This window comes from Verruconis gallopava (assembly GCF_000836295.1).
Source record: "Verruconis gallopava strain CBS 43764 unplaced genomic scaffold supercont1.8, whole genome shotgun sequence".
In the NCBI taxonomy this organism is placed as follows: Eukaryota; Fungi; Ascomycota; class Dothideomycetes; order Venturiales; family Sympoventuriaceae; genus Verruconis; species Verruconis gallopava.
The window spans coordinates 215,318-239,566 of record NW_015622144.1 but is presented as its reverse complement, the minus strand read 5'-3'; the positions used below and the strand labels follow the sequence as shown (position 1 = coordinate 239,566).

The 24,249-nt window shown below is 52.4% G+C and overlaps 9 protein-coding genes across 10 annotated transcripts; 5 read left to right on the top strand and 4 right to left on the bottom strand.

The window, feature by feature from the left end:
• Window positions 1-771: 771 nt before the first annotated feature.
• Window positions 772-2,184, top strand: PV09_03084 (uncharacterized protein; the record flags this gene model as incomplete). The annotated part of the gene is made up of 2 exons (XM_016356235.1): window positions 772-876; window positions 946-2,184. The coding sequence occupies 2 exons, from the start codon at window positions 772-774 to the stop codon at window positions 2,182-2,184; spliced, it is 1,344 nt and encodes a 447-aa protein (XP_016215758.1).
• Window positions 2,185-2,747: 563 nt separating this feature from the next.
• Window positions 2,748-4,144, top strand: PV09_03083 (uncharacterized protein). Its single transcript, XM_016356234.1, has 2 exons — window positions 2,748-2,971; window positions 3,025-4,144. Exons 1-2 carry the CDS (start codon window positions 2,958-2,960, stop codon window positions 3,887-3,889), a joined length of 879 nt encoding a protein of 292 aa, XP_016215757.1. The 5' UTR covers window positions 2,748-2,957; the 3' UTR covers window positions 3,890-4,144.
• On the bottom strand, window positions 3,912-8,636 carry PV09_03082 (uncharacterized protein). The gene is made up of 3 exons (XM_016356233.1): window positions 7,040-8,636; window positions 5,907-6,978; window positions 3,912-5,853 (listed from the first exon to the last, which is right to left on the bottom strand). Exons 1-3 carry the CDS (start codon window positions 7,959-7,961, stop codon window positions 4,323-4,325), a joined length of 3,525 nt encoding a protein of 1,174 aa, XP_016215756.1. The 5' UTR covers window positions 7,962-8,636; the 3' UTR covers window positions 3,912-4,322.
• Window positions 8,637-12,778: 4,142 nt separating this feature from the next.
• PV09_03081 (uncharacterized protein) lies at window positions 12,779-16,904 on the bottom strand. The gene is made up of 6 exons (XM_016356232.1): window positions 16,545-16,904; window positions 16,401-16,493; window positions 16,064-16,342; window positions 15,762-15,852; window positions 13,516-15,700; window positions 12,779-13,420 (listed from the first exon to the last, which is right to left on the bottom strand). Exons 1-6 carry the CDS (start codon window positions 16,674-16,676, stop codon window positions 13,285-13,287), a joined length of 2,916 nt encoding a protein of 971 aa, XP_016215755.1. The 5' UTR covers window positions 16,677-16,904; the 3' UTR covers window positions 12,779-13,284.
• Window positions 16,905-17,007: 103 nt separating this feature from the next.
• Window positions 17,008-18,132, top strand: PV09_03080. Of its 2 annotated transcripts, none has more exons than XM_016356231.1 (3): window positions 17,008-17,162; window positions 17,229-17,431; window positions 17,509-18,132. In XM_016356231.1, the coding sequence occupies exons 2-3, from the start codon at window positions 17,288-17,290 to the stop codon at window positions 17,653-17,655; spliced, it is 291 nt and encodes a 96-aa protein (XP_016215754.1). In that variant the 5' UTR covers window positions 17,008-17,162; window positions 17,229-17,287; the 3' UTR covers window positions 17,656-18,132. The 2 variants fall into 2 exon arrangements, with proteins under 2 accessions (XP_016215754.1, XP_016215753.1); XM_016356230.1 differs by having other exon boundaries at window positions 17,008-17,177.
• Window positions 17,612-18,976, bottom strand: PV09_03079 (5-formyltetrahydrofolate cyclo-ligase). Its single transcript, XM_016356229.1, has 3 exons — window positions 18,717-18,976; window positions 18,092-18,610; window positions 17,612-17,965 (listed from the first exon to the last, which is right to left on the bottom strand). The coding sequence occupies exons 1-3, from the start codon at window positions 18,844-18,846 to the stop codon at window positions 17,826-17,828; spliced, it is 789 nt and encodes a 262-aa protein (XP_016215752.1). The 5' UTR covers window positions 18,847-18,976; the 3' UTR covers window positions 17,612-17,825.
• Window positions 18,977-19,133: 157 nt separating this feature from the next.
• PV09_03078 (uncharacterized protein) lies at window positions 19,134-21,173 on the top strand. Its single transcript, XM_016356228.1, has 4 exons — window positions 19,134-19,528; window positions 19,601-19,715; window positions 19,776-19,954; window positions 20,019-21,173. The coding sequence occupies exons 1-4, from the start codon at window positions 19,409-19,411 to the stop codon at window positions 20,334-20,336; spliced, it is 732 nt and encodes a 243-aa protein (XP_016215751.1). The 5' UTR covers window positions 19,134-19,408; the 3' UTR covers window positions 20,337-21,173.
• Window positions 21,174-21,287: 114 nt separating this feature from the next.
• Window positions 21,288-22,619, top strand: PV09_03077 (uncharacterized protein). The gene is made up of 3 exons (XM_016356227.1): window positions 21,288-22,065; window positions 22,139-22,215; window positions 22,277-22,619. The coding sequence occupies exons 1-3, from the start codon at window positions 21,969-21,971 to the stop codon at window positions 22,472-22,474; spliced, it is 372 nt and encodes a 123-aa protein (XP_016215750.1). The 5' UTR covers window positions 21,288-21,968; the 3' UTR covers window positions 22,475-22,619.
• On the bottom strand, window positions 22,614-24,135 carry PV09_03076 (uncharacterized protein; the record flags this gene model as incomplete). Its single annotated transcript, XM_016356226.1, has 3 exons — window positions 22,614-23,374; window positions 23,435-23,829; window positions 23,903-24,135. 3 exons carry the CDS (start codon window positions 24,133-24,135, stop codon window positions 22,614-22,616), a joined length of 1,389 nt encoding a protein of 462 aa, XP_016215749.1.
• Between the last annotated feature and the right edge of the window lie 114 nt (window positions 24,136-24,249).

Here is a 24,249-nt window from a genome sequence, read left to right as displayed (position 1 = left end):
CCGAAGTTGAGATTTCAGAGCGCAACTTAACCCACTTGGGCAGCGAAAATTTAAAGCAGAAACAACTGATGACACCGTCTCTTGAAAGCCACGGCGCATCTCTACGGCTATCTTCTCTTCATCTGTCGATGCTAGACTGGGCCATCGTGGCAACTGCCTTAAATGACTGACAACACACATGCATTATGACTGCTCAGATGACTACAAATGAACCAAACAACCAGTGGAAAAGGCCCAAGAATCAAATTAAAGGCTAACCTTCTGAATGCAAATCAGGTAACAACCTAGTGAAACATGTACCTCTAATTTGTCGACTTTGCATGCGTACGCACATTTGCAGCTTATAAGATTTGTTCCCAGTAATATCAAGGCGTAAATTATACTGCAGATAAAGCTCGCTAACGTTATGCGTGTTGGGCAGCAAGCACGTGGGCTTCACTACCGCTCCCACTTTACCAGTTCATCCCGCGCAAGCCATGGCAAAAACAGTCTTATTTAAAGGTTTATGGCTAAAGAAATCTAGGCTCATGGAACTCAAAGTTTTGCTTCCTCTCTTTTTCGGTCGCTTACGCTTGGAGCTATGGATCTGCAGGCCGTTTGCCGAGCAAAGCTAACAGGCAAGCTGCATTCGCGATCTGCAAGGGAGGCATACAAATAGAGATAAGCATTTGTGACGATATCTTGCTTCAGATTCCGAAATCACAGGCTACGCCCAAACTTACAAAGTCCTCATCTGCGACGACTCGACGCCAGCATTGAGTCCGAGCCATCATGAACAAAGAATATAGCGAGCCCTTCGTCGAGCAGCACGGCATTGAATACAATTCAAGAGCATACGACGATCAGGATCCTTTTGGTCATGAAGCGGGTCATCAAGTCAGAATTCTCAAACCCACCGCCCCAAAAAATTCATGACTCATGTGCACGAGCTAATAATGTTGAAAGATCAAATACAAGACGCTCTCATGGCAGCTTGTCGCAGTGCTGATGATAGCCGAGATTGTATCTAACGGCATGCTGTCCCTGCCATCCTCTCTCGCCGTTGTTGGCATCGTGCCGGGAGTGATTTTGATCGTGTTCTTGGGCATATTCGCGACGTACACGTCTTACTTGCTCGTGCAGTTCAAGCTTCGTCATCCCGAGGTCCATTCCATGGGAGATGCTGGTTATATCCTTTTCGGGCCGGCTGGACGGGAGCTGCTTGCTTTTGGGACCATCGTCTTTGCCGTCTTCGCCACTGGGGGCCAGCTTCTCGCCGGACAGATCGCGCTGGCCGCGCTGTCGGACAACAAACTGTGCTTGATGTTGTACACGGGCATCTTTGCCGTCCCAACTCTGCTCCTCTCGTTCCCGCGCACTCTCGACGGCTTGTCGTGGATCAGCATTCCCTCAGTGTTAAGTATTCTAATCGCCGGAATCGTTGGTATGGTCGGCGCAGGCATCCATCCAGCAGTCAATCATCACATCGACGTGGTGAAAACAACGTCGTTTTACACCGCATTCATAAGCATTACCAACCCAGTTTTTGCATATGCCGGCCATTTCATGTTCTTTATCTTGGTTTCTGAGATGAAGCGGCCTCAGGATGCGATGAAAGCAGCTTACACTCTGCAGGGATTTGCCACAACCTTCTATGCTGTCTTCGCCGTCGTCTGTTACGTCTACCTCGGAAATGGAGTCGCCAGTCCTGCTTTCAGCTCACTGGAGACCAAGTGGGCAAAAGCTGCATATGGAATTGCCATTCCGAACTTCTTGATCGCGGGGTCGTTGTACGCACACACGGCTGCAAAGTTGATTTTTGTCCGTCTGTTCCGCAAGAGCAAGCATTTACATTCGCACACTTTCCTCGGGTGGGGAACCTGGTTTTCTCTATGCTTGATAATGAATGCTGCCGCATTCGCATTGGCGGTAGGAGTGCCAATATTCAATTATCTGATTGGAATCGCCGCATCCTTGTTTGCTTCATGGTACACCTATGGAATCGCGGGAGCATTCTGGCTCCACGACGCTTATTATGACGGTGATGGACTCCACACGTGGATCAGAAAATGGCCAAAGGCATTACTGGCTACGGCTACATTCGTTGCCGGTGCTTTCATCTGTGTTGCTGGCACCTATGTTACCATTCGCGGTATTGTAGATGCTTATAATACCGGCAGTGTGGGAAAACCCTTCAGTTGTTGATTCGAATGAGGGTCTTGCGAAGCTCTCATGGACGTAATAGACAGAAACCAATAGTTGAGAGAAGTAGGTGAAGGTGGAGCTGTTCGTGTTTTTCTAAGCCAGTAGTTCTTGTTCGGTTCGAAACGTCGAGATGGGTTTGTTCTACATTCTGGCCTCAAAGCCTGCTGATATATTACATGGCGCAATCTTATGACATTGAATTGTAGATTCTCTTCTGTGCTCAGGCATATTTGATTGTGCAAAACATCCATCTAGTACTCACAAAGCTGCACCCATGGGTACGAATCCATCAACAAAGTTCAACAAATATTCGTGATGGACCCAACGTTTTGCAACGATTGGCAGGGTTGGGAAATAAGTGAACCAAAAAGACAAAAGGAAAGGTCCACCGATACATGGTTGACCAGAGCAAGTGATAGATTATCTAGCCTACTGACGACATGCTTGGTTGTATTTTGAATAAGTCAAGACGGTCGATGTGAATAGTTGCCGAAATCGGATGCGTCCTTGGCTGATACTACGACATTCGGTCACCTCTTCAAACCCCCCATTCTTGTCCGCAATTGCTGACAGTTGAGATGATCGTTCTTAGGCGCTTTGTCGAGTGATGAGCATTCTTTGCGCAGCTTGCAATTCTGTTCTCGACGGTAATTGGTTTCACCGGGCGGAGCCCCCATAGGCGAACTCGCATACGGGGTGCTCGTATTAGAACCTCCAAAAACGCGAACCTTGGATGAGTCCGCCGGGACTCTTGTTCAGCGAGTGAAACAGACATGGCAACTTTTGCGTTCGTTCTAAATTCGGTGCGCATCTCGTGGCTCGCGTGCTGATGTGGACCAGGAAAAGCAGCTTCAGCGCGGCTTCATACGCGGCATTTCGGCCGACGTATCCTCACAGCCTTTACCAAACTGTGCTGTGCTATCACCGGGGGGCAAAGAATCGGCTTGTCGACCTTGGCTGTGGAACAGGTATTGTGCCTCGATATCTCTCGAAGGAGTTCAAGCAGGTCATTGGCACCGATCCCTCTCCCGTGATGATTAAGAAGGCCCGCGAGTCGACCCTGGAAAGCGAATATCCAAACGTCGATTATCGACTCTCTTCCGCGGAGTCTCTCCCCTTTCTAGAAGACAATAGCGTAGATATGGTCGTTGCAGCCCAAGCAGCGCACTGGTTTGACTACTCGAGACTTTTCCCTGAGCTGAAGCGAGTTTTACGTAAGGAAGGCACCGTGGCGTTCTGGGGCTATAAGGACCACGTCTACATCGGATACCCTGAAGCCAGCAAGATCATGCTTCAATATTGCTACGGGAAAGATCCGGATCGGCAACTGGGGCCGTATTGGGAGCCGGGACGTTCCATCACCGTGGAAAAGCTCCGCCCGATCAAACCACCGCAGGCAGACTTTGATGACGTTCAACGTGTCGAGTACGAGCCCGATTCCAGAGGCAAAGCTGCGGGGGAAGGCACGCTGTTCGTTGAGAAACAGATGACGTTGGCTCAGAGCATGGAATACATTCGCACGTTCAGCAGTTTCCACGAGTGGGCGAAGCAGCACCCGGATAACAAGAAGCGGAGTGAAGGTGGCCAGGGGGATCTGGTAGACTGGATGTACGATGATATGAAGAAAGCAGAAGGCTGGACAGATGAGAACATGATGCTGGACATCGAATGGGGAAGCGCGCTCGTCATGTGCCGAAAGGTGTGATCATTTCTACTTCACAGTATGGCTCATCTTGCCACCCGGTTATTACAGGAACCGATTTTGCAATCCTCATCAGCGGATACACGATGGAAGTGTGATTGCAGTGACAGATTCCGCAAGAATTTTTGTTTTTAAGACTTTTTTTTTCATCCGAGTCCTGCATTATGTAGCATGAAAAGCTGGCCCGTGACGGCCAGCTTCATTTATTAATTGTGTGCCTCCTGGTGGCAAATAACAAGAGTCGGCCGTTCAATCATGTCCATGTTGTATTATACATTTGCCAAAAGAACGCTCCCTAGATTTCGTGACTACATTTGGCGTGAATAGAGAAGACAGCGACTTTCCTAAATCTAACAGCACGTTCATTCATGATGGTCATATCCCATTTCGCAAAGAAGAGATTGCTGCAAAATGAAGCACGGATCCTGACGCTTAATCAATCAAACAGCATTTTTGACGGCTGTAAACCGCTAACATGGCGGCTCTCGCGTTCGTTGTCTTCTTCCTGGACTCCAAGAACGCCCATGGCCCAGTGAACTCGTGTACCTTGATGGTCTCGAGGAATTTTTCCTGAAACATCGGCATGATCGTGATCTGCGGTAGTCTGGTTTCCCATCGGAACGTGCCAACGGCCCAAAACGCGTTTGTACGGAGGACCTCGTCCTGCTTCTGCAGCCTTTTCCCAAGACGCCTCGCAGCCTTGCGCGATCATTCCGATGGACTTCCACCCGGTGCGCAACTCGACATTGCGAAGAAGGCTGATTAACCACGCCCGCTGGCCAGGGTCTCGATATTGCACTCCAGCAAAAAAAAGAGGAAGCCCAGCTTCGCATAAACATGCTCCAAGATTTGGGTTGAGGTCAGGTCCCATCACAGGCGGCACAATCCCTCCAACGATTTGTCCTATGCGTGTGGCATACTGGCTAGTCTGCTGAGCTGCGACCTCCGCAGCCATCAACGCAGCTGGTGGCATGTGAGGCTGGCAGCGCTGGAGAATGATACATGCCATGTAGTATAGTGCCCATATTATACCAACATCATGCGACTTGTAAAACAAAGCTGGGCCGAATGGAGTCATTGTCGGAGGATGAAGGTCCGCAGGGAGCGGTTGGAAGTGTGGTCCTAGGTGAGACTCAAAAGTATTCAAAGCAGCCTTCAGCTGAGCCCACTCAGCAAGTGCGCTTTCCGTAGCAGCATCCAAGTCATAATCGCTCTTTTCAGACTTAGGACTGGGTGTGGAGTGTGCCGTATTTGCTGCATACGAAGACGGCATTTTAACAGTGGTTGGAAGAGGTGCCATTCCGTAGAAGCTAGGGGGAGCAGGAGGAGCAGGACGCTGGCCGGTGGAGTGACGATGAGGATCGCCCATGGCCTGAGAAGAAGACTGCATGGGGGCTTGAGAGCTGAATGGGGAACCTGCGGAACCTTTTTCAAGCCCTCGTTCGTGTTTGAAGTTTTGCGGCGTGTTCAATAGGATGGGATCTTGATGTGCGGGCATTTGGTTAGGCTGAATCAGGTCCGGCGACACCTGTCCGGATAGCGTACCAAAGAATGGATGGTTCGGGATTTGTTCATGACCTGTGGCAGGAATTGGGCCCTGACCGATGCCAAATGACGCTCCGCTTTGGTAATGAGGAGGGTTCTGCATGTGCATTGTTGGGTAGGGTGCTGATGGCTGCCCTGTCACAGAAGCTGATTGCATGAACGAAGTATTCGGAGTCCGAGATGCCGGAGCATTGGATTGAGGGGCTGGTGGTGGAGGCCCAGAAGGCATGCTCATTCCTGGCGGTGGTCGCCATTGACCTCCGTTTGAGTCCATGACCTTGATCTTTCTACGTCGATCTCTAGCATTGAAATCCGCGATTCTGGCAAATATGAGGATCAAGTGGTCATGTGTTCCATAGATTGCGTCGGATCGGCCCATACTTGCGCGGGGTGGGCAATCGGTCCATCGGTGATAGTCGAGCCTGAAAAAGTGATTAGAATGTAACGAAACTTGGATTCGCGGGCTGGAGCCTACAATAATTTATTGCCGCTCAAGATGGCTTGGTAGACATCCTGTCTTGCGTACCACCAGTATAGATCCTGGTATAGTTCGTACTTTTCGGGATCAAAGGGTGGTGAAGCTTTTGCACCTCGTACGCCATCGTCATCGTCGTCCAACACTTGGCCAAACTGCTCCACCTTGACCTCGCGGCCCATGAGAATGCTAACAAGACTCTCGTCAATTGTAGCACTCATACTTTGAGCGCCTCGATCAAGAAAGTCATGGCTCTGGTAGAATGCATATTCATCCTTCCGAAAAAGCTGTTGTGCTTTGTATCGTCTTGCCTCCTTGGCCATGCGCTTGAACGGGATGGATTGCAGCAGCTGTTTGGCACCGGCAAGGTGACTGCTCCATTTCAAATGATCAGCGGTGAGAACCTCGTAGAAGCCCAGCAATAAAGTTGCGGCAATGGTCGTAGGCAAAAGTTTCTTGTTCGCATTTCCAACGTTCTTGTGTATGCGTTTGATAGCGTATGCGTAATGTTTGTATGAGGGCATGCTGGAGGTGCCTTGAAGTTTGGAGATGTGCAAGCTTGATAAGGCAAGCATGGCATGCAGCAAACCTTGGTTGAAGATTGCTTTCATCGGCAGCGTATACGTCCAAATACCCTGCTGATGGCCTGATGGAGTCTCGTTGAAAAGCGCCGAGGGATTGCGAGGATGTCTTTCGAAGATGGATAAACTGGGCCCGGTAGCAAAGATGAAGTGAGCAAATAACCTTGCTGTTTTCGGATTCCCTAGTGGATTCGCATGCTCTTCTGCTCTGTAATGGTCCAGCATGCCGGAATATAGGAAGGTGTCATATCTTCGAGCGCTTAGTTCGTTCAGATGATCTTGATGCAGTTTTCGCATCAGGCTTAACTGCTGAAAGGCCTTTTCGGGAACGTCTTCCATCTCTTCGTCAGACTCGACGTCGTAGTAGTTGTCCTCATAGGTCTCAATTGCGGCATCTTCCAGAAACTGCGCTGTGGCTCCGGCGAGGCTGTGGCCTAGAAACTTGGCAGCTTGTGGACCAGGGGCCGTCGTCGACGTCGCTGAGCCAAGATCTGGTATTCGTTGGATCAATATCGTTCACGCTGGAGACATCCAAATGAGAGGCGCACTTACCACCAACACCTTGCGAACCGGCTGTCGAACTTGGTTCCGTTGCGGGTGCCCATGCTCTCTCTTGTGTGTTGACAGGTGGTGCGGCTGAGGCGGTCTCATTCGGTCCCCACCAGTAGACTTGACCTTGTCGCAGCAAAGGGGCGTTGTTGACCGACTGTTGAGAGGGTGTTCCGGCAAAGAAAGATGCGAAATCTTGCTGAACGGTCGAGGCGGGCGTGGGAAGATCACCGATTTGCTGGCTAGGTCGACGATACTGCTGAGCCGGCAAGTCGCTGTGCTGCATCGTAGCGTCTAGATTGCTTTGTAGCGATGGGTTTGCCAGATTCGGAGGAATACTGTGGGTCGAGATAGGGCTTTGGCCGTAGGCAGGATGGCCGTATTGGGGTGTAGGCGGTGTCCAGGACGGAAACTGTTGTGCGTACGGAGAAGGTACCGTCAAGCCGGGCACATTCTGCATGTACGGTATGCCAGTGTTGGGTGGACTGAAAATCGGCTCGCCGTTCTCACCCATCGCGATAGGTTGGCCTTGAGGTAATCGGGTTGGCATGAAAGCAGCCGTGTCAATCGGTGGTGGCACTGGCCGGTACTGACCCATGGGCTGCGAAGCAAGCATGCCATTGTGAAATTGAAGTATCTGACCGTCGTCGGCCAGTCCTCCCCAATCCGCGATTGGAGTTTTCCAGTTCAGTCTCTGGTTATAGCCTTCGCAAGTGCGCTTCGACTTGATGCAGTTTTGGCAGATCGGCCTCTCCTCTCCACACTTTATTCTGCGCTTGCGACACGTCAGACATCCTGTCTTTGTACGCTTTCGCAGTTTTGCCGTACTTGTCGCAGGAGCAGTCGCGGGCGTACTACCAGAGCCTGGTCCGCCGGTTCCGCCGCCACCAGTCGAGGGTGGATGCGATGTCCCTTGTGCGTCCATCCGGCGGTAAGCAACGTGGGCGCGTCGCTGATCCAGACAGCGACGTTGTCAGACACTCGGCTCCCTGACACAGTCTTTTCTTTGATTTTTGACTAAATTTGAGGGCGCCTAATGCCGTAATCACAAGGCGACTCGGCAGAGGGTGAAACGTCCTGAATACATCGGCAGTAGGCTGATAATGATGCGAATAATGTCGGTGGCCCTCCAATGATCAGAGCCAAGTAGCCCGAGGGAAGTCAGTATATCAAGCACTTGAGCGGTCTCCCTCAAGACGCGGTTCGGGCGAGCTTCTGAAAATCCACAGCTGAGACTCAGTGCGCGTGGACACCACACGATTCCGATCCGTGTGGGGATTCGAAAAGAAAAGGTTCAGCAACAGGGGGCCGTTTGGGTATTTCAAGCTCTCCTAAGCTCAGTGGATTACGCCAACCGACCAAGACGGTTGGTCGAAGATCAAACGCAAGGGTATTTGCCGTTCCCGTGGTTAGTGATGGATGCCGGACGGGAAGACAGCTGATCGACGAAGGCCACGAGCGTCACGGCTGAAGGAAAGCAGAGGCGAAAAGAGGCAGGGAAAGATCCGGATTATGATGCCCTGGGCGGCGGGCGGTGGAGAGGAAAATCTGAACAGGAACAGAGGCCCGGAGAGAAGAAAACACGAATGGCAGTCGTCCGGGCAGGACTAGATGGGGGTCGAGCAAGATGGAGGTCCACAGCAGCACCGCACAAAGAACGGGACCGCGCGTGGTCGAAAAGGGCAAGGCATAACAGCATCGGGAGAGCAAACCATCACCCCATTCAGAGCCCCTGATGCGCCTTCTGGGCTGTCTTGCCGCACGCCGGCTCGCAGGCTCGTTCAGCTTCCAGCTCTAGCTCGAGACGGCGGGCCGTGTGGCTTTCTGGTCGCACGCACAACTGGCCTGTCTTGCGCCGGCCAACCCTGCGCGAGGCTCAATTGGGGGCCCAGCATCTTGGAAAGGCCCGTAAGGCTCTTGGGCGCGAGGACGTTGCTGCTTCACACGCCTCCGTCGACGGTGCCGCTGCGCATGAACATATCCCACATGGACGAGCACACGCGTTCTGCGACGAGTCGAGCCGTGCGAGCCCGCACATGGATCGGAGAAACGTGAAGGCATCGCCGCAGCAGAGCCCGTGGTTTCTGGTCAACTAGCGGCAGTGAAGGCCAATGAAACGGCTGGCAACAATACAGCCTGCAGGAACAGACAGAGACAGGCCTGGTGGAGGCACCTCGCCCTCTCCATGATCACGCTCCACTGCTCGGCCTAGAAGGGGCCTCTGTTCCGCCGGCCATCCGCCCAGGATCATCATCCCACGGCCGGCCTGCCACAGGCCTTTGCGAGCTGAAAGGGACTGGCAGAGGGATCCGTCGATTTGACGTTTCCATCGTCCTTTTATTAGAACGACAAGCCTTGAAGATGAGACCAGGGGGGCCAGCTTGCTTTCGACAGGGCAGCCAAGTCGCAAAGATCAGCCAAAGCCCAGCACGTACGGGCCGAGCAATAATTTTGGACCAGATGCTTGTCGATCAACAGAGCTTAACCAGCACATCGGACCTCGCTCGTCGAGCTTTTTTCAGTCTTCGGGGAATGTGCACGTCGGCCGATTCTGCCTTCGATCTGCTTGAACCGCGTCGGCAACACCCACACACCTCCACATCCACACGCTGGGCCTGCCTTGTCGGCCGCAAAACGCACCAAACAAGGCCAGGAAAACGTGGGAGGGCTTTGTGCGACCCTGTCCAGAGTGGGACGGAGCCGCCGACATCTAGACCAGATCGAGCCGGGGTGAACAATTTCCTCCCATCTGCTGTGCCAAAAGCTGGAGGCTCTTGTGCCACGGGCGGATCGAGCAACGAAGCTGCCGCTCCAGCCCTGGGTTTGCCGGCGAGCAGTATCCAGCATGTTGGGAAGCTTGAGTGGAACGGCGGCAGCTATTTCCCTCATTGGGCCACAGCAAGACGGAGTTGTTGACGTGAAGCCGTGCCCCGGCTTGTGCATGGCCGACTCTTTGCTTCTGACCCTGCAGCGGGCAGACGCGACGGCCAGGTGAACGATGACATAGAGGTTATCAAAAAAGGCTAAATTGGAGAAACGCCGTAGCCGTGGACGAAAGACATCCAAGGCTGGTAGAAAGACGCCCATGACGTCGCCAGCTGAAGCCGCGCTCCCGAAGCAGCATCGACAGGAAACCAAGGCTTTGATCTAACATAAGGCCCCAGAGCACGCGGCTAGTAGCCTTGATGGCATTGTGTTTGGATCACTGCCTTGAGCCACACTTTGCCAGCAGCAGAGCGGCCACGGTTGGAAGGGGAAACGCGGGCGAATGATATTACGTCTGCCCGTGTATTTTTCTGCGAATGGTGTGGTAAGGTGCATAAGGTGGGTGATGCATTTGCGCATTCGTGCGCTGCTATACAGCCAAGGTCCACACTCGCTGTCATCCGCGGCTGCAATCCCTCACCCACCTGTCTACCCACCCTCCAATACCACCTATGCGTCCACATCGTCGCCTCCTCCTCTCTCCTCACCAAGATACCACACGGTCGCGGAGAAGCGGCATCAGCCTGGTAGCCCAATGAACAAGAACCCCCCTCCCCCCCCCACCCCTTCTTCTCCGGCGCACTCGGACAGACTTCAAGCCGAGATATCGCTTCATTAGCAGCCTCCGTAGTATCTTTAGAACCCATACGCTCGTGCGCATGACGGACGGAGCAAACGTGCCCTGCCACCACGCGAGCACCATGCCAGCCAGCTACGCACAGGACGCCGCACGCACACGGCTTGAGATCTTGCGGAGACAGCCCCCTACCCGACGACCATGTCGCCACTCACCCATCTGCGGAACCAGGTCCAGGTAGGTTTCAGGCAGCCTCGCAGCACGATCGCCGCTAGGATCAGGTCTGCAAATTGATTTCCTCAACTGTACATTGTTCGTCCTTTCTGAACAGCTTGTCGTCCATTGTACGTGTATGGATGCGTGCTGGCTCTCGTTTCGGTTTAGCCTTGCGGTGGTGCTGCTTCGACTCAGGCGCCTGCCGCCATGAGCCGGGGCTAACAGGACGCGGCAAAGAGATGCAATAGCAGTGCTATGAAGAAAGGTTGCTCCACAGACCGGCCGTAACCTTGGCCGCCTTCAAATCAATTTATGTTTGCTCTGAATAATGCTTTCATGGATTGCGGGCCACCATTGCGATCGTACGGAGTAGGATTCCACCCATCCCACCCTGCCTCTCCCTTTGCCTGCGAGCAAACGATACAATCACTCTCTCGTATGCGGTCAAAAACCTCCTCCCGCTACCACAAGGGAGGCCGCTCAGTTCTTTCTTTGGCTGAGTTTGCCAGGTCCAACCAGCTGCGTGGTTTGTTTGGCTCACCGGAGCCACCAAGCGAGATGGGGAAACGATCAGTTGAACGAATCGAATGAGCAGGTCCACGCGGGCCAAATTTCGGATCTGATTCATCAGACCCTCTATCTAATCTCAGCTCCAGGAAACAAATTTTTGGTCATTCCATATCCTAGTACTGCAGCACACATAGCCCTGCTCACCTCCCTCCAGCATCGAGACATTTACACCTGATAATTCTCGGAGCTCCCGAGCCAGCTTCGTAAAGGATGATGCTCGATAGCGCTCCCTCGATCTTCTGATAAGCGCGCAGGACGAAGCATGTGAAAAAATGTGCACGGGGTGTTCGACTTCTCCAAAGGCGTCGCTTTGTATAGTCTCGTTCTTGACCATCTTCCAGAGGACCTACATCGAGATCTTCCTATATCTTTTCTTCATTAGCAGCCCCTGGAGTCGAGTGCATAATAATCAGGTACGAAACCCTTAAATTTATAGGGATGATGTAAATGGCGACGACGGAGACAAGTCTTCAATTTCGGTTACGCCAACTCCCCCTGGCTCTTGGAGGTAACGCCAAGCCTTTATCTGATCACATCACCCAACGTCACGTTCGCCATGCTCCAAAAAAAAATTAATTCTTTTCACTTCTGACGTCAAATGGCACGTAATCGGGGATGCGGAAAACGCGTCCTGGTCTGAATAAACGTTTTGCCGCGAATCGCTGACGCTTTGACCAAGCCTGTTCGACCTCGTCCGTCCGATGAGGACTACCACCGAATCTTAATTTCCCTCGACCGGTCAACAAAGTGCGCTGGCTGGACTTGAAAACATCGGGCTCACGACGCACATCTCTCGTATGACTGTGCACTGCCGAGCCTACGTAGCCGTTTGCATTGTTACTCTTTCTGACCTAGACGGTGCTGTGCACTGCCAATCTCTGGTAGCAACAATCTGTCTGTCTCAAGAGACGTCTCGAGCATCTGAATCACAGTGGCTACGGAATGATAGGTTACTGCCTAGATACCAGCTCGATCAGCTTCCAACGCTTTCGTCCCGCCGGAAGCGGCGTGTTAATGTATGTATTTTATAGTCTTCGTCTCTGATCCCTTCTGCTTTAGTCATCTCGATCGTTCATTCTCCTCATTTCGTACCCATACTATCCCTCACATTTCATGATTCCCATGTACCGAAGAGATAGCGCAAATTTCTACCTTGTGCCATGACCACAGCTTCAGCCGCCCTCCTCGAGATTGTTAGCCGCGGACGTTCGGGTACAACAGTGAGCAATCTCAAAGGAGAATTTAGGACATTACGCGTATGGTGTATGTACTTTATGACGACCAGATCTCATGAACATTCTATTTCTTTTTGTTTTTTGAATAAAAATTGCGTGACACAGTATTGTGTCGACTGACAAGGAGAGCACATTTACAGAGCGAGAACCTCACTTAGTTGAAACTTCTAGAACGCTATCTGACCACATGACTTGAGTGTTTCCTAGAAAAACTCTGTAAAATGGAACAGAGTGATATCCCTCCCGTACTTACGCTGACTTCATCTGGCAGGACTCGGCGCACTCTAAGCCGATAAGGCGGACATATGAAGTTAGGAGATAAGACGAGAAATTACGGCCATGGATTCCTTGCTGTCAATTAACATCTCCAAAACTCAAGGAGCATGCGCACTAATCTCATCTTTCCATTTGATTGCCTCACACCCATTAAATGAATGTAGCTAGTATCGATTCACCTAACGCAGCAGCGCTTTGTCTATATCGCATATCAGGGAGGAGAAGGAGAGAAAGAGTTCTCGGGATTTCTTCTAGCTTTTTATGTTAGCTCATGCTTAGGCCTCCAGCCCCGCGTTGACAGGCTCGTTCTTCCGCTCCCGCTACAAAGCTATCAAGAAAGGACAAATATCTCTCAAGTAAACTTTTCAGAGTTCCCAGGGACCCGTCGATTACCCTTGGAACCTGAATCGACTCGCCTCCAAACGTCCCAAACCTTCTCTTGGAGCCACGTTTCGCCTGCGATACGAGTTCGTGAAATCCTGCAGTATCGTGCGAATACCTCTCAATTCATTGGTTGCTACGCGTCTAGGATCCATACGTTAGTACGTGTTCTCCTATGCACCATCAGAGTATAACAGAGATATGAAGAGGAAAGTAGATCAGGAAAAGTGGAAACGTACTGTTCGATGCCGGCCATCAGCTTCTGGGCTTCCTCTGCGCTGAGCGCGCCTTCCGGTAGCAGCGCAATCGTCCCCTTAATCCAAGCCGTCGCCTCTGTCGGAAGAATCTGAAATAGGCCAAAAATTACACCGGAGGCATCAGGATAGCAATCCTGGGGAAACGTGTACATCATGCCCACCAGCAGTCTCCTGGTTAATTCCTCGCCCTTCATAAGCGAGATCTTCTTCACAGCTTCCACAACAGGGGCAGGTGTTCTTCGATCGCCATTCGCGAAAGAGGAGTACGGCTGATCAGGAAGTCCATACGAGAGGAAGTCCCTCAAGAAGTGAAGAGTCGCCATTAAAGGCTCCTCCTTCAGGATCTGCAATGTATTCGTTGCCGCTTCAAGTATATCAGGCATAAGATGTCCGGGAATCGCGCGAACGCTATGGTATAGTAGAATATCCTGGCTAAGACGGAAGAAATCCTCGATAACGTCCGGGAGCTCCTCTGGAGCGATACCACTTAGAGCGCGTAAGAACGTGGTGGCTTGCTGCTCAAAGAACTGATACACTGCTTCGGGGAAGCCGGGCTGCACTCCCTCGGCGTCGTCATAAAACTCACGCACGATGCTATCCGTGGCCCATAAAAAGCAACCCTGCTTTGACTGCGCGAAGCCAGCGCGTAGCTCCTCTGCCATTTGCGGTATCAGCGGGGCGATGGATGTACGGTAGGCAATCACCATGTGCCGCCAGCAGCGGCATACCCGTTCAAGAACGGGTACGCTGTCAATGAACTTGCGTGCGATTTGGGCAAGATAGGGAAAAATCTCCTGGCAATACTTGACAGCCGGATGTTCTTGTGGCTCGGGTACGTATGGTTGAACCCACTGGACGAAAATGGTGAGGAGTTGTAGCCGATCGGACAAATCAAGTTTGGTTGCTTTGTCCGTTGCGTTCTCGGCTAGTCGAACGATACCCTGAACGACCGGATCAACGAATGCCTTCATTCCAGGATAGATTTGGTCGATGGGCTGCTTTGCTAATATTGCCGCAACACCTTCCGTGATCTCTTCTTGGCTATCCACCGAGAGTTTGTCTAGCACAGTCGAGTAGAATTGCTGCAATTGAGCAACCTCGCCTTTGAGCAGGTCAGCACATTCGGTACAGAAGAACTTGAATGACAGCGCGGCAGCCTGCAGCACCTCTTTCGAGGGATAATTGAACGCGCTGATGATGAATTGCAGCTGATCTTGCAACGTTTGTGGGTGCTGTGCGGTCCACTCCGTGTACCGTCCGAGTACCATTACCGCTTGGAATCGCAGTTTGGGATGATCTGGAATCTGAACGATGAGCGGTATCAACTGAGGCAGCATGACATTTTCATCCGGTGGAACTTCTCGCCCCATTGCGCGTAGACTGAACAAGGGTGCTTCCAGCTCTTGCCAGTGCGGTACTTTGTTTGCCGTAGCTTGCGAAGCGTACTTGCCAACCCAGGCATGGATGAGCTCGTATGGTTTCTTCAAGCACTCCGTTGCGCCTAGCACCTCACAGCAGTCTTTCAGCACGTCACCCATTTGGTGTCTGAACTCGCGAAACTTTTCTTCAGCCTCACGGTCGCCCTCGAATAAATCTGCTTCATTGCCACTCTCAGGCGTTGGGAATTGTAGAAGCTTTATCATGACGTCCACCAATTTTGAGTAAATTGGAGAAAGCTCTTTCTTTGCTTCCTGGTAACGTTCCAACGTCAAGTACTGTTTAAGTTCGTACCAAAACGAGAAAGTATGCTTGACCGAGTCCTTCTCCCAATCGAGCGCAGCCGTATCTAGCAGGCACTCCACAAGCGGTTTCAGCAGGGTCGGTTGTCGCGCGACTAGCAGGACCCAGCTATCGCCGGCCTCAGCAAAAATCCTTGCGATTCCGGTAAATATCTCTGTGTCCTCTTCTTGAGCAGAGAGAGCTAGTTTTGGACGTAGAGTCATTACTTGCGGCAGCAACTTCTCAATGGCCTCTTGATTTTCGTCTACATCGCGTGTTTCTCTTATAATCGTGCACAAGCAGTCTACTGCTGCATCGAAAGACTCGGGTGCTTCCAGCGCATGCATTAGAACGGAGAACAAAGGTGATTGGAGGATGTCGACCAAGGGTATTTCTCGCGTCCATGAGTCGATGGCTTTGATCAAATCCGGATCTTGCGCGGCGGATGCTGTTTTCCAGTTAAAAAAACGTGCTCAGATTGACAATATGTGCTGCAGAGTTCCACATACGTGATGACGTGCCATAATTCGATAGTAGTTGCAGAACCTGCGGGGCGTTGTCTTCCAGTAGCTCCTTCGTCCTGTCGACAACTTCTTCTTCCTAATATATCGAAATTACGTATTAGACACTGCACCGCAAAACTCGTGGACAAAATCTTGGAGAGCTGAAGTTCGAGGACACATCATGGAGAACAACAAAGGTAGCAGCAGCTGTAGTAGCAGGAGACTAGGAGGCGCTGAACCGACGAAAGCGAGGAGAGCTGGTGCGCGGCCGAACTTATGGTGTTTATTTTGGTGGTGGTTGAACGTACTGAGAGGTTGAACTTGCGTCCTTCCGTGACTTCCTCTGGAAGGATCTTGAGGAATTCGAGTATGCACGATATACTCGTGGGCTCGTTGCCCAGAGTCTGCATGACGAGTGGGAGAACATCGCGCCAGCTGGTCATGCGGATGGCCAGCTGAGCAAGGCAGATGTTGAGTTGGGTACGGATGAGCTTAAGGCCTTTGCTATACTGCTTAAGCAGGCTGAGAACCGAGTCGCGCAGGCTAATCTGTGCTTCTTTGGGTATCTGCCGGAGATCGTAGACTATCTGCGGTGAAGAAGCATCGTGTTAGTATATCCAAGCAACAAAGTTGTGGTTCTCTTACTTTGCCCTTCAGCGTTGTCGCTGCGAAGAGCTTGATCTGAGGACTCAGGCTGTCCGTCTGCAGCATCTCAAAAGTCAGGCTCCAGGCTTCGGGCTGTCAAAATCACATCAGTGGGACCCTTTTTCAAATAGCCGACGAACGCACCGTCTTCTGAAATTTGTCCAGGTAGTCGACCGCCTGCTCTTTGGTGGCTCGGTCTACATTCCCCTGCATGGACTCAACAGCTTGTATGATCGGGCCAAGCACCGACTGATTTGCGGCGCCGTTTGTGGCCATGTTCGACAGCCGTAGCAGAATGTGAATGAACAGGCGGCGTCAGTGGGGAGGCGAATTGACAGGTGAGATGTCGGAGTAGCGGGGGCGCCTCGGGCGAAGGAAAGAAAGGAAGATTAGTAGAGAGAGAAAGATGAGGGTGTTTTCGAGAGGAGGAAGGAGCGACTTTTGCAGCGCAAGACGTGAAGGGGAGGAGCGATAAGTAATGGTAAAGTCAGTGGGTTGTAGTATTTACAAGGATTCCATGGAGCAAAAGCAGAAGCGCTGTGACGCTCTTTCCGCATGGGCTAGCGTAAGGCAGCGCTTGTCTCTGCTGCCCACTTCCGCTCCTGCCCTTCAAAAAACTCGCCAAGCCAGCCGAACAGGGAAAGCTTAGGTCAAGGAAAAATCAACGCCCCAGCCCGGCAACCGCGACCTCGTACAAACACGAATACACGTTTGCGGAAAGCGCAACGGACCTTAGCATTGCAGCGCCGCAGTTCAACCTTTGTATGTGCTTATCTTGTATGCCCTCGCGCCGAACAAGGGGCACAACGGGTCACTGACGTCGCGTAGGCCTGTTTGCGAGCGTGCGGTCCACCCGTGCTGTACTCGAGCGCATTTAATCTATCACCATGTCAGGACGACAAGGCGGCGGCAGGCGGGACAAGGTTCTCATTCCGCCCATCAACTTCATCTTCAGACTCCTCACGTCAAAGGCCCACGTCTCGATATGGCTGTACGAGCAGCTGGGCTTCCGGATTGAGGGCTACATCAGGGTACGCTTCATTCTGTCGCATGATTCCGACCAAAGTTGAACAGGGACGCATTTCTAACATATATACACTGTCCGTAGGGATTTGATGAGTTCATGAACCTGGTCATCGACAACGCAGTGGAAGTTAGGCAGGCGACAAAAACGGAGGAAGAGTCGAGACGGCTGCTTGGCCAGATACTTCTCAAAGGCGACAATGTATCATTGATTCAGGAGCTACAGGCATGACGACTTGCGTGCCAAGGCAGCGGAGGAGGCATAATCCACCAATTACGATGATGGTGAGGCTTTAAAAGGGCGAGAGAACTTCATCAAGTGTGGCGCAACCAAGATGTAGAAAATGGCGTTTAGAGTAAGGGACATTCCATAGCAGGATATTGTGGTTTACACACCATTGGTCAACTCTGCGTCGACGGCGGCGCCTGTCGCCGGAACACACTTCCATCTCCTGCAATAACGGCGTCAAGTCGGACATCTGTCCCGTCCATGGGTATTTCCTTTCCTGCAGGGAGCAGTTGATCCACTAGGGAAAGACCAACTAGGAGAGAGAAGACAATCAGCCCCAGAATCAAGAAAGAAGTGCGTTTGAATCAATTGATCGTCATCAACTCAAACCAAACCCCTTGAAAATGAACTACACGAGGACGCAAGACGAGGTACATACCTTTCCAAGGCACTCTAGCTCCCAATCCAGCTTCCTTGTTGCACCTCTCGAAGAAGCGATCGTAGAAACCCTTTCCCCGTCCGAGCCGTCCACATGCTCTATCAAAGCCCAGTCCCGGCGTGACGACAACATCGACACCCTCTCCAGACTGACTTCCCAGCGGCATGTCCACGGAGCGGCCGCATCCACCGAAGCAGTTCGCTCTGTGCTGAATAGACTCCTCGCTCGGCGTAGGTATGCCCCAAGCGTCCAGTGCCAGCGTCTCGAAGTCGTGAAGCGAGGCCAGCTCAAGCATGTCCATGACCATTGTCTTCTTCGCCGGCGAGCCTGCATCTGACGACTGAGAGGCGGCGGGCACCGAGTAGAAGTAAGGCACGAACACGCGTTTCCCAGCGCCCAGAGCGTGACGCACGATCACGGGCGTGTGGACCTCACCGGACGGCATGGAGAGGTAGACGCTAATGCGCTTGGCTCGCTGGTACTCTGGCTGAGCAAAGAGCGTCTTGACGATCTTCGAAGCTATCAAATAGAAATGTCCGAGTCAACCTTTCCGCTCGCAGTCTGAACACACAGTGTGGAGATAGAACGAACACATGGATATGGATGCAAGGGGATCGATGCCTACATTGAGCTGCTACACTATCCTTCTCGACGCTGGCCAGAGTGGCCTTCAAAGCTTTACGCAACTCCTTCTTCGCTGCACGTGTTGCTGCCATGGTTTGCTCGTTGTTGTCGTCCTTTTGCCTTGTACTCATGCTTATGACTCAACGGTTCGATAGTGAGAAGCACCGGCCAGAGGAAAGGTTTCCCCCCTCACATAGCGAGATCACGAAGAGGTCATAAGTCGAACGGGATGGTGGTCGAGTCCAAGATTTATTTCGCTGGTGGATCGGCCGAGCTTCCCTCACGCAGTGGACGAAGGGAAAGCAGCTGCATGTGGCCCCTCTCTGTGCCCCGCTGATTGGACAGCGCAAAAGTGGTACCACCTCCGCCGTGTCAGGGAGGTGCTTTCCCTACATCCCTGCAGCATGATTTCTTGCAACTTCAACTCCGACCATCGCGAATCTTTGCTTTCAAGGTGGTTTCTACGCACATCGCGCCCCTTTGTCACTCTTTTGCAACCAACTGCCACGCTCCTTTCTTTCTCAGCCATTTGACTGCCAATGCGCCGTCCATAGTAAAGCCCGCGTACACAATCCACACGCACTATTCAGAGACACAGACACACACGCGCGCATACACACACAGGCAGGCAGGCGGGTAGACAGACAGACAGACAGACAGAAAGAGAGAGATAGAGAAGCTTCTCATCCAGACATGCGCCGTGCGGCTGCTCTGCTAGTTGTGTGCGCAGGGATAGGCGCTACCCAGACTCTGGATGCCAGTGTTCTGACAGGGACATGGACGACCAAGAGTAACAGCACGATCACGGGCTCTGTGAGTGATGCTTGCATAATCTCTCCTGTGGAGACAAACACGGACATGTTCTAACACATTCATATCCCCAAGGGCTTTTATGATGCTACGCAGGACCGGTTCATTGAACCCTCGCACCCGGGCATCTCTTACTCCTTCACAAACGATGGCTTCTATGAGGAGGCATATTTCAGGGTTGTGTCAAATCGTATGTCCCTACCGGTAGTTGGTACAAAGGATGGCCATAATGCTAATGTCGTGCCCGCAGCGACGTCGCCAGAATGCACGTCTGCCATGTTGCAATTTCAACATGGCACATATCAGCTCCTAGCCAACGGATCGCTTTCATTGACACCCTTTGCAGTCGATGGCCGTCAGCTTGAGAGCGCGCCGTGCAAGAGCAACAAAGCCACATACTCAAGATACAACCAGAGCGAGCTGTTTGAGGTACATGCGACTTGTTTCTCTCCATGCAACACATTTGCCTCGAAAAGCTAACGCACCTGCTCAGCGTTTCTCCCAATATACCGACCCATACCATAATATCCCACGTTTGGACCTCTACCAGTTCAACGGGGCGCCATTGCCACCAATGTACTTGGTTTACAAGCCTCCCCAGATGGTCCCAACGACGACGTTGCACCCTACTTCAACGAGCTCCGCCACAGCGACAGCAGCCAGCAGCAAAATGCGGAGAAGTTTGGAAGAGGGCATCAGATTGTCGCCGAAAGAGAAGAGGGTGAACAGTGGCTGGCTGGATGCAGACAAGTGGTGGTGGTGTGGAGTCGGCATGACCGGAGCTGGGAGCCTACTCTACTTTTTCTTCTAAAAGGGGGACAGCTGGCGTTGTTTATGGTGTTTGGTACTTAAGCATTAGCGAGGCGCAACTCTTTTCCTTCCTCTGGGATCCACTAGAGAGAGCATGCCTGCATGTGCTCCTATTTAATCTTGATGCATGGTTTAGGCTGGCGAAAAATGTCTGCGGCTCAAATGACTTCCGGTTATCTGGGCTACGCGGCATGCCGGAAATGGCTCTTTGGATACATCTATTCCGCGCTTCGCATGGGATGGCGGGCTGTACGATACAATTCGCATGCATAGTAAACATGATTCGGTCACAAAGAGCCACATAGAGTCTGTCTACGCCCAAGTGCCGGCGTAAAACGACCAAGACATCTAGCACCCATCCCAAACTTGCCCTTTATTCGAACATTTTGAAGCTGGCGGCGCGGGAGAAGAAAACATGTCTACCTACCTACCGGCGTGTACGACAGGTCAAAAGATCATGACAGGAAGACAAAAGCTAGTTGCCTTTTCCCGTGCTGGTCAAAGCTGTGCTCATGATAAAAGGCCTAGAACCAGAAGCCTCTTTGCGGTCGTGAAGCCGGTCGAACGGCACAACTTTCGACAAGTGGCTACGCAGTGGGGAAAGTCTCCAGCAGCGTGCGGACGATCTATTTGCGAGAAACGGCTAACGTTGGCGGACCAGGAGGGCAAGAAGGACGAGGAAAAGAGCGGCATACTACGTGCTCGGCGAAGCGAAGTCGTTGACCGCAGTAAGGACGTCCTCTCTGCTTCTCTCTGTCGAACGCGCCGGGCTTTTCAGGTGCTCGCCAACGGTACGCTGGGGCTGCGAGCGAAGCTGGGTGTTGTTTCTTTGGTTTCCAGGCCGAGATTTGAGACCTGGTGCTCGGGCTGCTCGAACGCCAGAGGCCAAAAAGCAGGAAGATTACAAAGGGCGAAGAACCCGAAGCTGTGGAATCGCTCGACGATTTTATTAGCCGCTGGAAGAATCAGGAGATTGCGCGGTACGCAAATGCACGACGGAAACCCGCGATGCGTTTGCGCTCGATGTAACCCGGCGTGCCGTTCTTCAGATCAGTAATCGTGCCGCGTCGAAGATGAAAAAAGGACGTACGTATACCCGCTCGCGTCTCTCAACCTCAACGCGAATTCCTCTCTGGTTTCCGTGCTCCCGTCTCAACAAAGTCTCTCGTTGAGTCAGCCATGAAGCCGAGTTTGTTCGCCATAACGTTGTGTTTCGTTAGGCAGCGACGCCCTTTCAGCTCGATGGGGCATGGTGATGGGCGCCACACGAGCTCAGCTGACTCCGTGGTGCAGACGTGTCGCTGCCCCGCACCTTAACGCGTGGTTTTTCCCGCTCGTATCTGGCAACGTCAAATCTGCGGCTTCACGGCAGCACGCTATGGGATCCTCGCACTCGGAACGGCGAAAAGATGGACCCGGAGCGAATTCAGGGAGGGACTGGTCAAGCGAGGCGGTCATATATAAAGAGGCAAGCTTCTGCCTGATCCAGCACCGGGCTCCCATCGTCCATTCATCCCAGCTCTTCTGCTCGTTGACCCCCGAGCCCCAACATCTCAAACTACTCTTGAACGTTAAGACTTCATCCTGACCTCTTTTTTTTCTCGAGCCCGCAAGAGCCCTCTGTTCAGTCGGCATGCCAGAATCGAAAACCTACACGGGCGGCTGCCATTGCGGCGCAAACAAGTTCTCAATCCCCATCTCTCCGCCGCTGGATTCTCCAGAACAGAACTGTATGTGCATGAATCCACCCTCCCCCTTTCCCCCTCTCGTCTCCATGGCAAAATATGGACTAGCTTGCGCCAGTGATGAACTGCAATTGCTCCATCTGCGCACGCAACGGCTACATCTTCATCTTCACTTCCGAGGATGCCTTTGACTGGGTACGCATGGCCCACAGCCCCCTTCCTTTTGTGTCAATGAAGCTCAAGTGATGCGTCGCAGAAATCTGGCGGCTTTTCCTCCATGACCGAGTACAAGTTCAAGACCGGGAAGTTTAAGCACTACTTCTGCCCCACGTGTGGAACATCAGTCTGTGTAAATGCAGAGGGCATGGGAGTAGGCTTAAATGTTCGCACCATTGACGACATCGACGTCGGCAGCCTGAAGATTACCAAGACGTATGATGGAAAGAGCATTTGAAGTGACTGAGCGACCGAAGGCCAGAAACTGACTTTGCAATTTACATCTGGATAGCTTCGCGAAGTCGGCGTGGACCAGCCGCTGTGTCAGGTACATTCGCTCTAAATGAAAGGGTTTTTTTTCTTGCCATATCTGGCTTTCATACATTCCAGTTGTCTGCTGTGAAGATCAAAAGGGCCAGCTTGTGCCTCACAAACAATCCCACCAAGCCGAGGAAGAATTGAAATGCGCACAGCGTGTATGCCAGCGTGTCTTCACGCATGGGCCCAAACCAAACCAGCCATAGGTTGATCAGCGTGAAATTCGATGACTCCGTGACTCGCCCCTCCTCGTTCACCTTGATATCCAGCAGCCACAGCTTGTGCATGAGCTTCATGACCCATTGGACCGGGGGATGCAGCGGTCTCTCCTTCTCAAACACGGCCGTCGATGGCTCCATCAGGCCAGTTCTGGCATTGAACTTTGGCAGCCTATGCCTCGGACACGGCACCAATCCAAAAAGCTGCGGACAAGAATACACAAAGTTGAAAGCCTGCGGCACAAAAAGCAGCCACAGTGTCTTGCTGAAGTGCCCTAAGATGCCGTCGATGGCGAAGATCATGCCAGCAAAGTAGCAGTACGTATCGCCAACAAAGACGCGGGCTGGGAACTTGTTGTGTATGAACAACGCAAGAGAGACGCCGAGGAAGGGCAGCAGCATGTAGATGCTGAAAAGGTGCGAGTCGGTGGCCGGGTGTGGATACGGTGTGAAGGGGCTGAGGTAGAGCATGTCGTTGAGGAGGATGAGGAGACCGATGATGATGGACTGGAGCACCTCGATACCGTTTATGCCGGCCAGAATGTTTATGCTGTTTGGGCAGAAGATGGCAAAACCGGCCATGTAAGCGTAGTAAATCCAGCCTATGGAAGACAGTCAGCGTCCGCCGTTTTCAAAGACGAGTCGCACGGAACGTCACGTACCGAGATTGAATAGTTCGCCCAGGTAGGGACGCAATGGGATGGGAACCACGACATGGGTGACGCCAAAATCGACAAAGTAAATCACCAGCATCGGGATGGCCGACACGGCAGGGATGAGTACCTTGTGTCGCCATCTGATGTCGAAGATGTCATCCAGCAAGCCCAGTATGAACGTCAGCGCCATGGTGAGCACGGCGGACAGGTATGATGCGAGCTTGTTGTGCGGGAACCGGTGCAGAAAGCGTCCCGTTTCCACCTGTTCAACGTGGAGGATGACGTCTCTGTTTCCACCGCCCGACGTCGCCGCGACAATGTCCTTGTAGAAAGCCGTGGGGATGAAGAGCAGAACGATGAGAAGATAGACCAGTGCGCACACTGCGCCCATGGTTTCCGGTCTGTCGCGCCCATGTTAGATGGTGTGCAATGGAAGCAAGCGAGGTGGAAGCGGAGAACGACGAATTGACGCACATCTCGACCTTACGGGCCTTGCTCATGTCCTTCCCCTTGAATCCGGCCTTCATGAACGCGGGCCCGAGCCATCGGATCAAGCAATACGTGATGCTGAACCCGATTCCGCTGTAAGCCAGCGAGGCGACAATGGGATTGCCATCGCCGTTGAAGCTGTTCGACACGATGGCGACGCCGGCGCCGAAAATTGCGAGAAGACTGTGGCGTTCTTCTCGTGTGAGCTCCGACGTCATGGTCACCTGGGCGTTCTAGAGGATAATAATGATAGGATGCCGGTGTCCATTGTCGGAATGAGAAGGTGTGCGAGCGGCGGCCACGACAAGCCAGGTTTGTCGATTGTTGCAAGC

Coding starts and splice junctions, on each gene's coding strand:
- PV09_03082 (XM_016356233.1), bottom strand. CDS start 7,961: ATGGACGCACAAGGGACATCGCATCCACCCTCGACTGGTGGCGGCGGA. Junction 6,979..7,039: donor CGGTTCGCAAGGTGTTGGTG/GTAAGTGCGCCT, acceptor AACGAATACCAG/ATCTTGGCTCAGCGACGTCG. Junction 5,854..5,906: donor TTGAGCGGCAATAAATTATT/GTAGGCTCCAGC, acceptor TCACTTTTTCAG/GCTCGACTATCACCGATGGA.
- PV09_03081 (XM_016356232.1), bottom strand. CDS start 16,676: ATGGCCACAAACGGCGCCGCAAATCAGTCGGTGCTTGGCCCGATCATA. Junction 15,701..15,761: donor GAATTATGGCACGTCATCAC/GTATGTGGAACT, acceptor ACTGGAAAACAG/CATCCGCCGCGCAAGATCCG. Junction 13,421..13,515: donor CTGATGGCCGGCATCGAACA/GTACGTTTCCAC, acceptor TATGGATCCTAG/ACGCGTAGCAACCAATGAAT.
- PV09_03080 (XM_016356231.1), top strand. CDS start 17,288: ATGTCAGGACGACAAGGCGGCGGCAGGCGGGACAAGGTTCTCATTCCG. Junction 17,432..17,508: donor GGATTGAGGGCTACATCAGG/GTACGCTTCATT, acceptor CACTGTCCGTAG/GGATTTGATGAGTTCATGAA.
- PV09_03079 (XM_016356229.1), bottom strand. CDS start 18,846: ATGAGTACAAGGCAAAAGGACGACAACAACGAGCAAACCATGGCAGCA. Junction 18,611..18,716: donor GGATAGTGTAGCAGCTCAAT/GTAGGCATCGAT, acceptor TCTATTTGATAG/CTTCGAAGATCGTCAAGACG. Junction 17,966..18,091: donor AGCTAGAGTGCCTTGGAAAG/GTATGTACCTCG, acceptor TCTCTCTCCTAG/TTGGTCTTTCCCTAGTGGAT.
- PV09_03078 (XM_016356228.1), top strand. CDS start 19,409: ATGCGCCGTGCGGCTGCTCTGCTAGTTGTGTGCGCAGGGATAGGCGCT. Junction 19,716..19,775: donor TTTCAGGGTTGTGTCAAATC/GTATGTCCCTAC, acceptor TCGTGCCCGCAG/CGACGTCGCCAGAATGCACG. Junction 19,955..20,018: donor ACCAGAGCGAGCTGTTTGAG/GTACATGCGACT, acceptor GCACCTGCTCAG/CGTTTCTCCCAATATACCGA.
- PV09_03077 (XM_016356227.1), top strand. CDS start 21,969: ATGCCAGAATCGAAAACCTACACGGGCGGCTGCCATTGCGGCGCAAAC. Junction 22,066..22,138: donor GGATTCTCCAGAACAGAACT/GTATGTGCATGA, acceptor AGCTTGCGCCAG/TGATGAACTGCAATTGCTCC. Junction 22,216..22,276: donor CCGAGGATGCCTTTGACTGG/GTACGCATGGCC, acceptor GATGCGTCGCAG/AAATCTGGCGGCTTTTCCTC.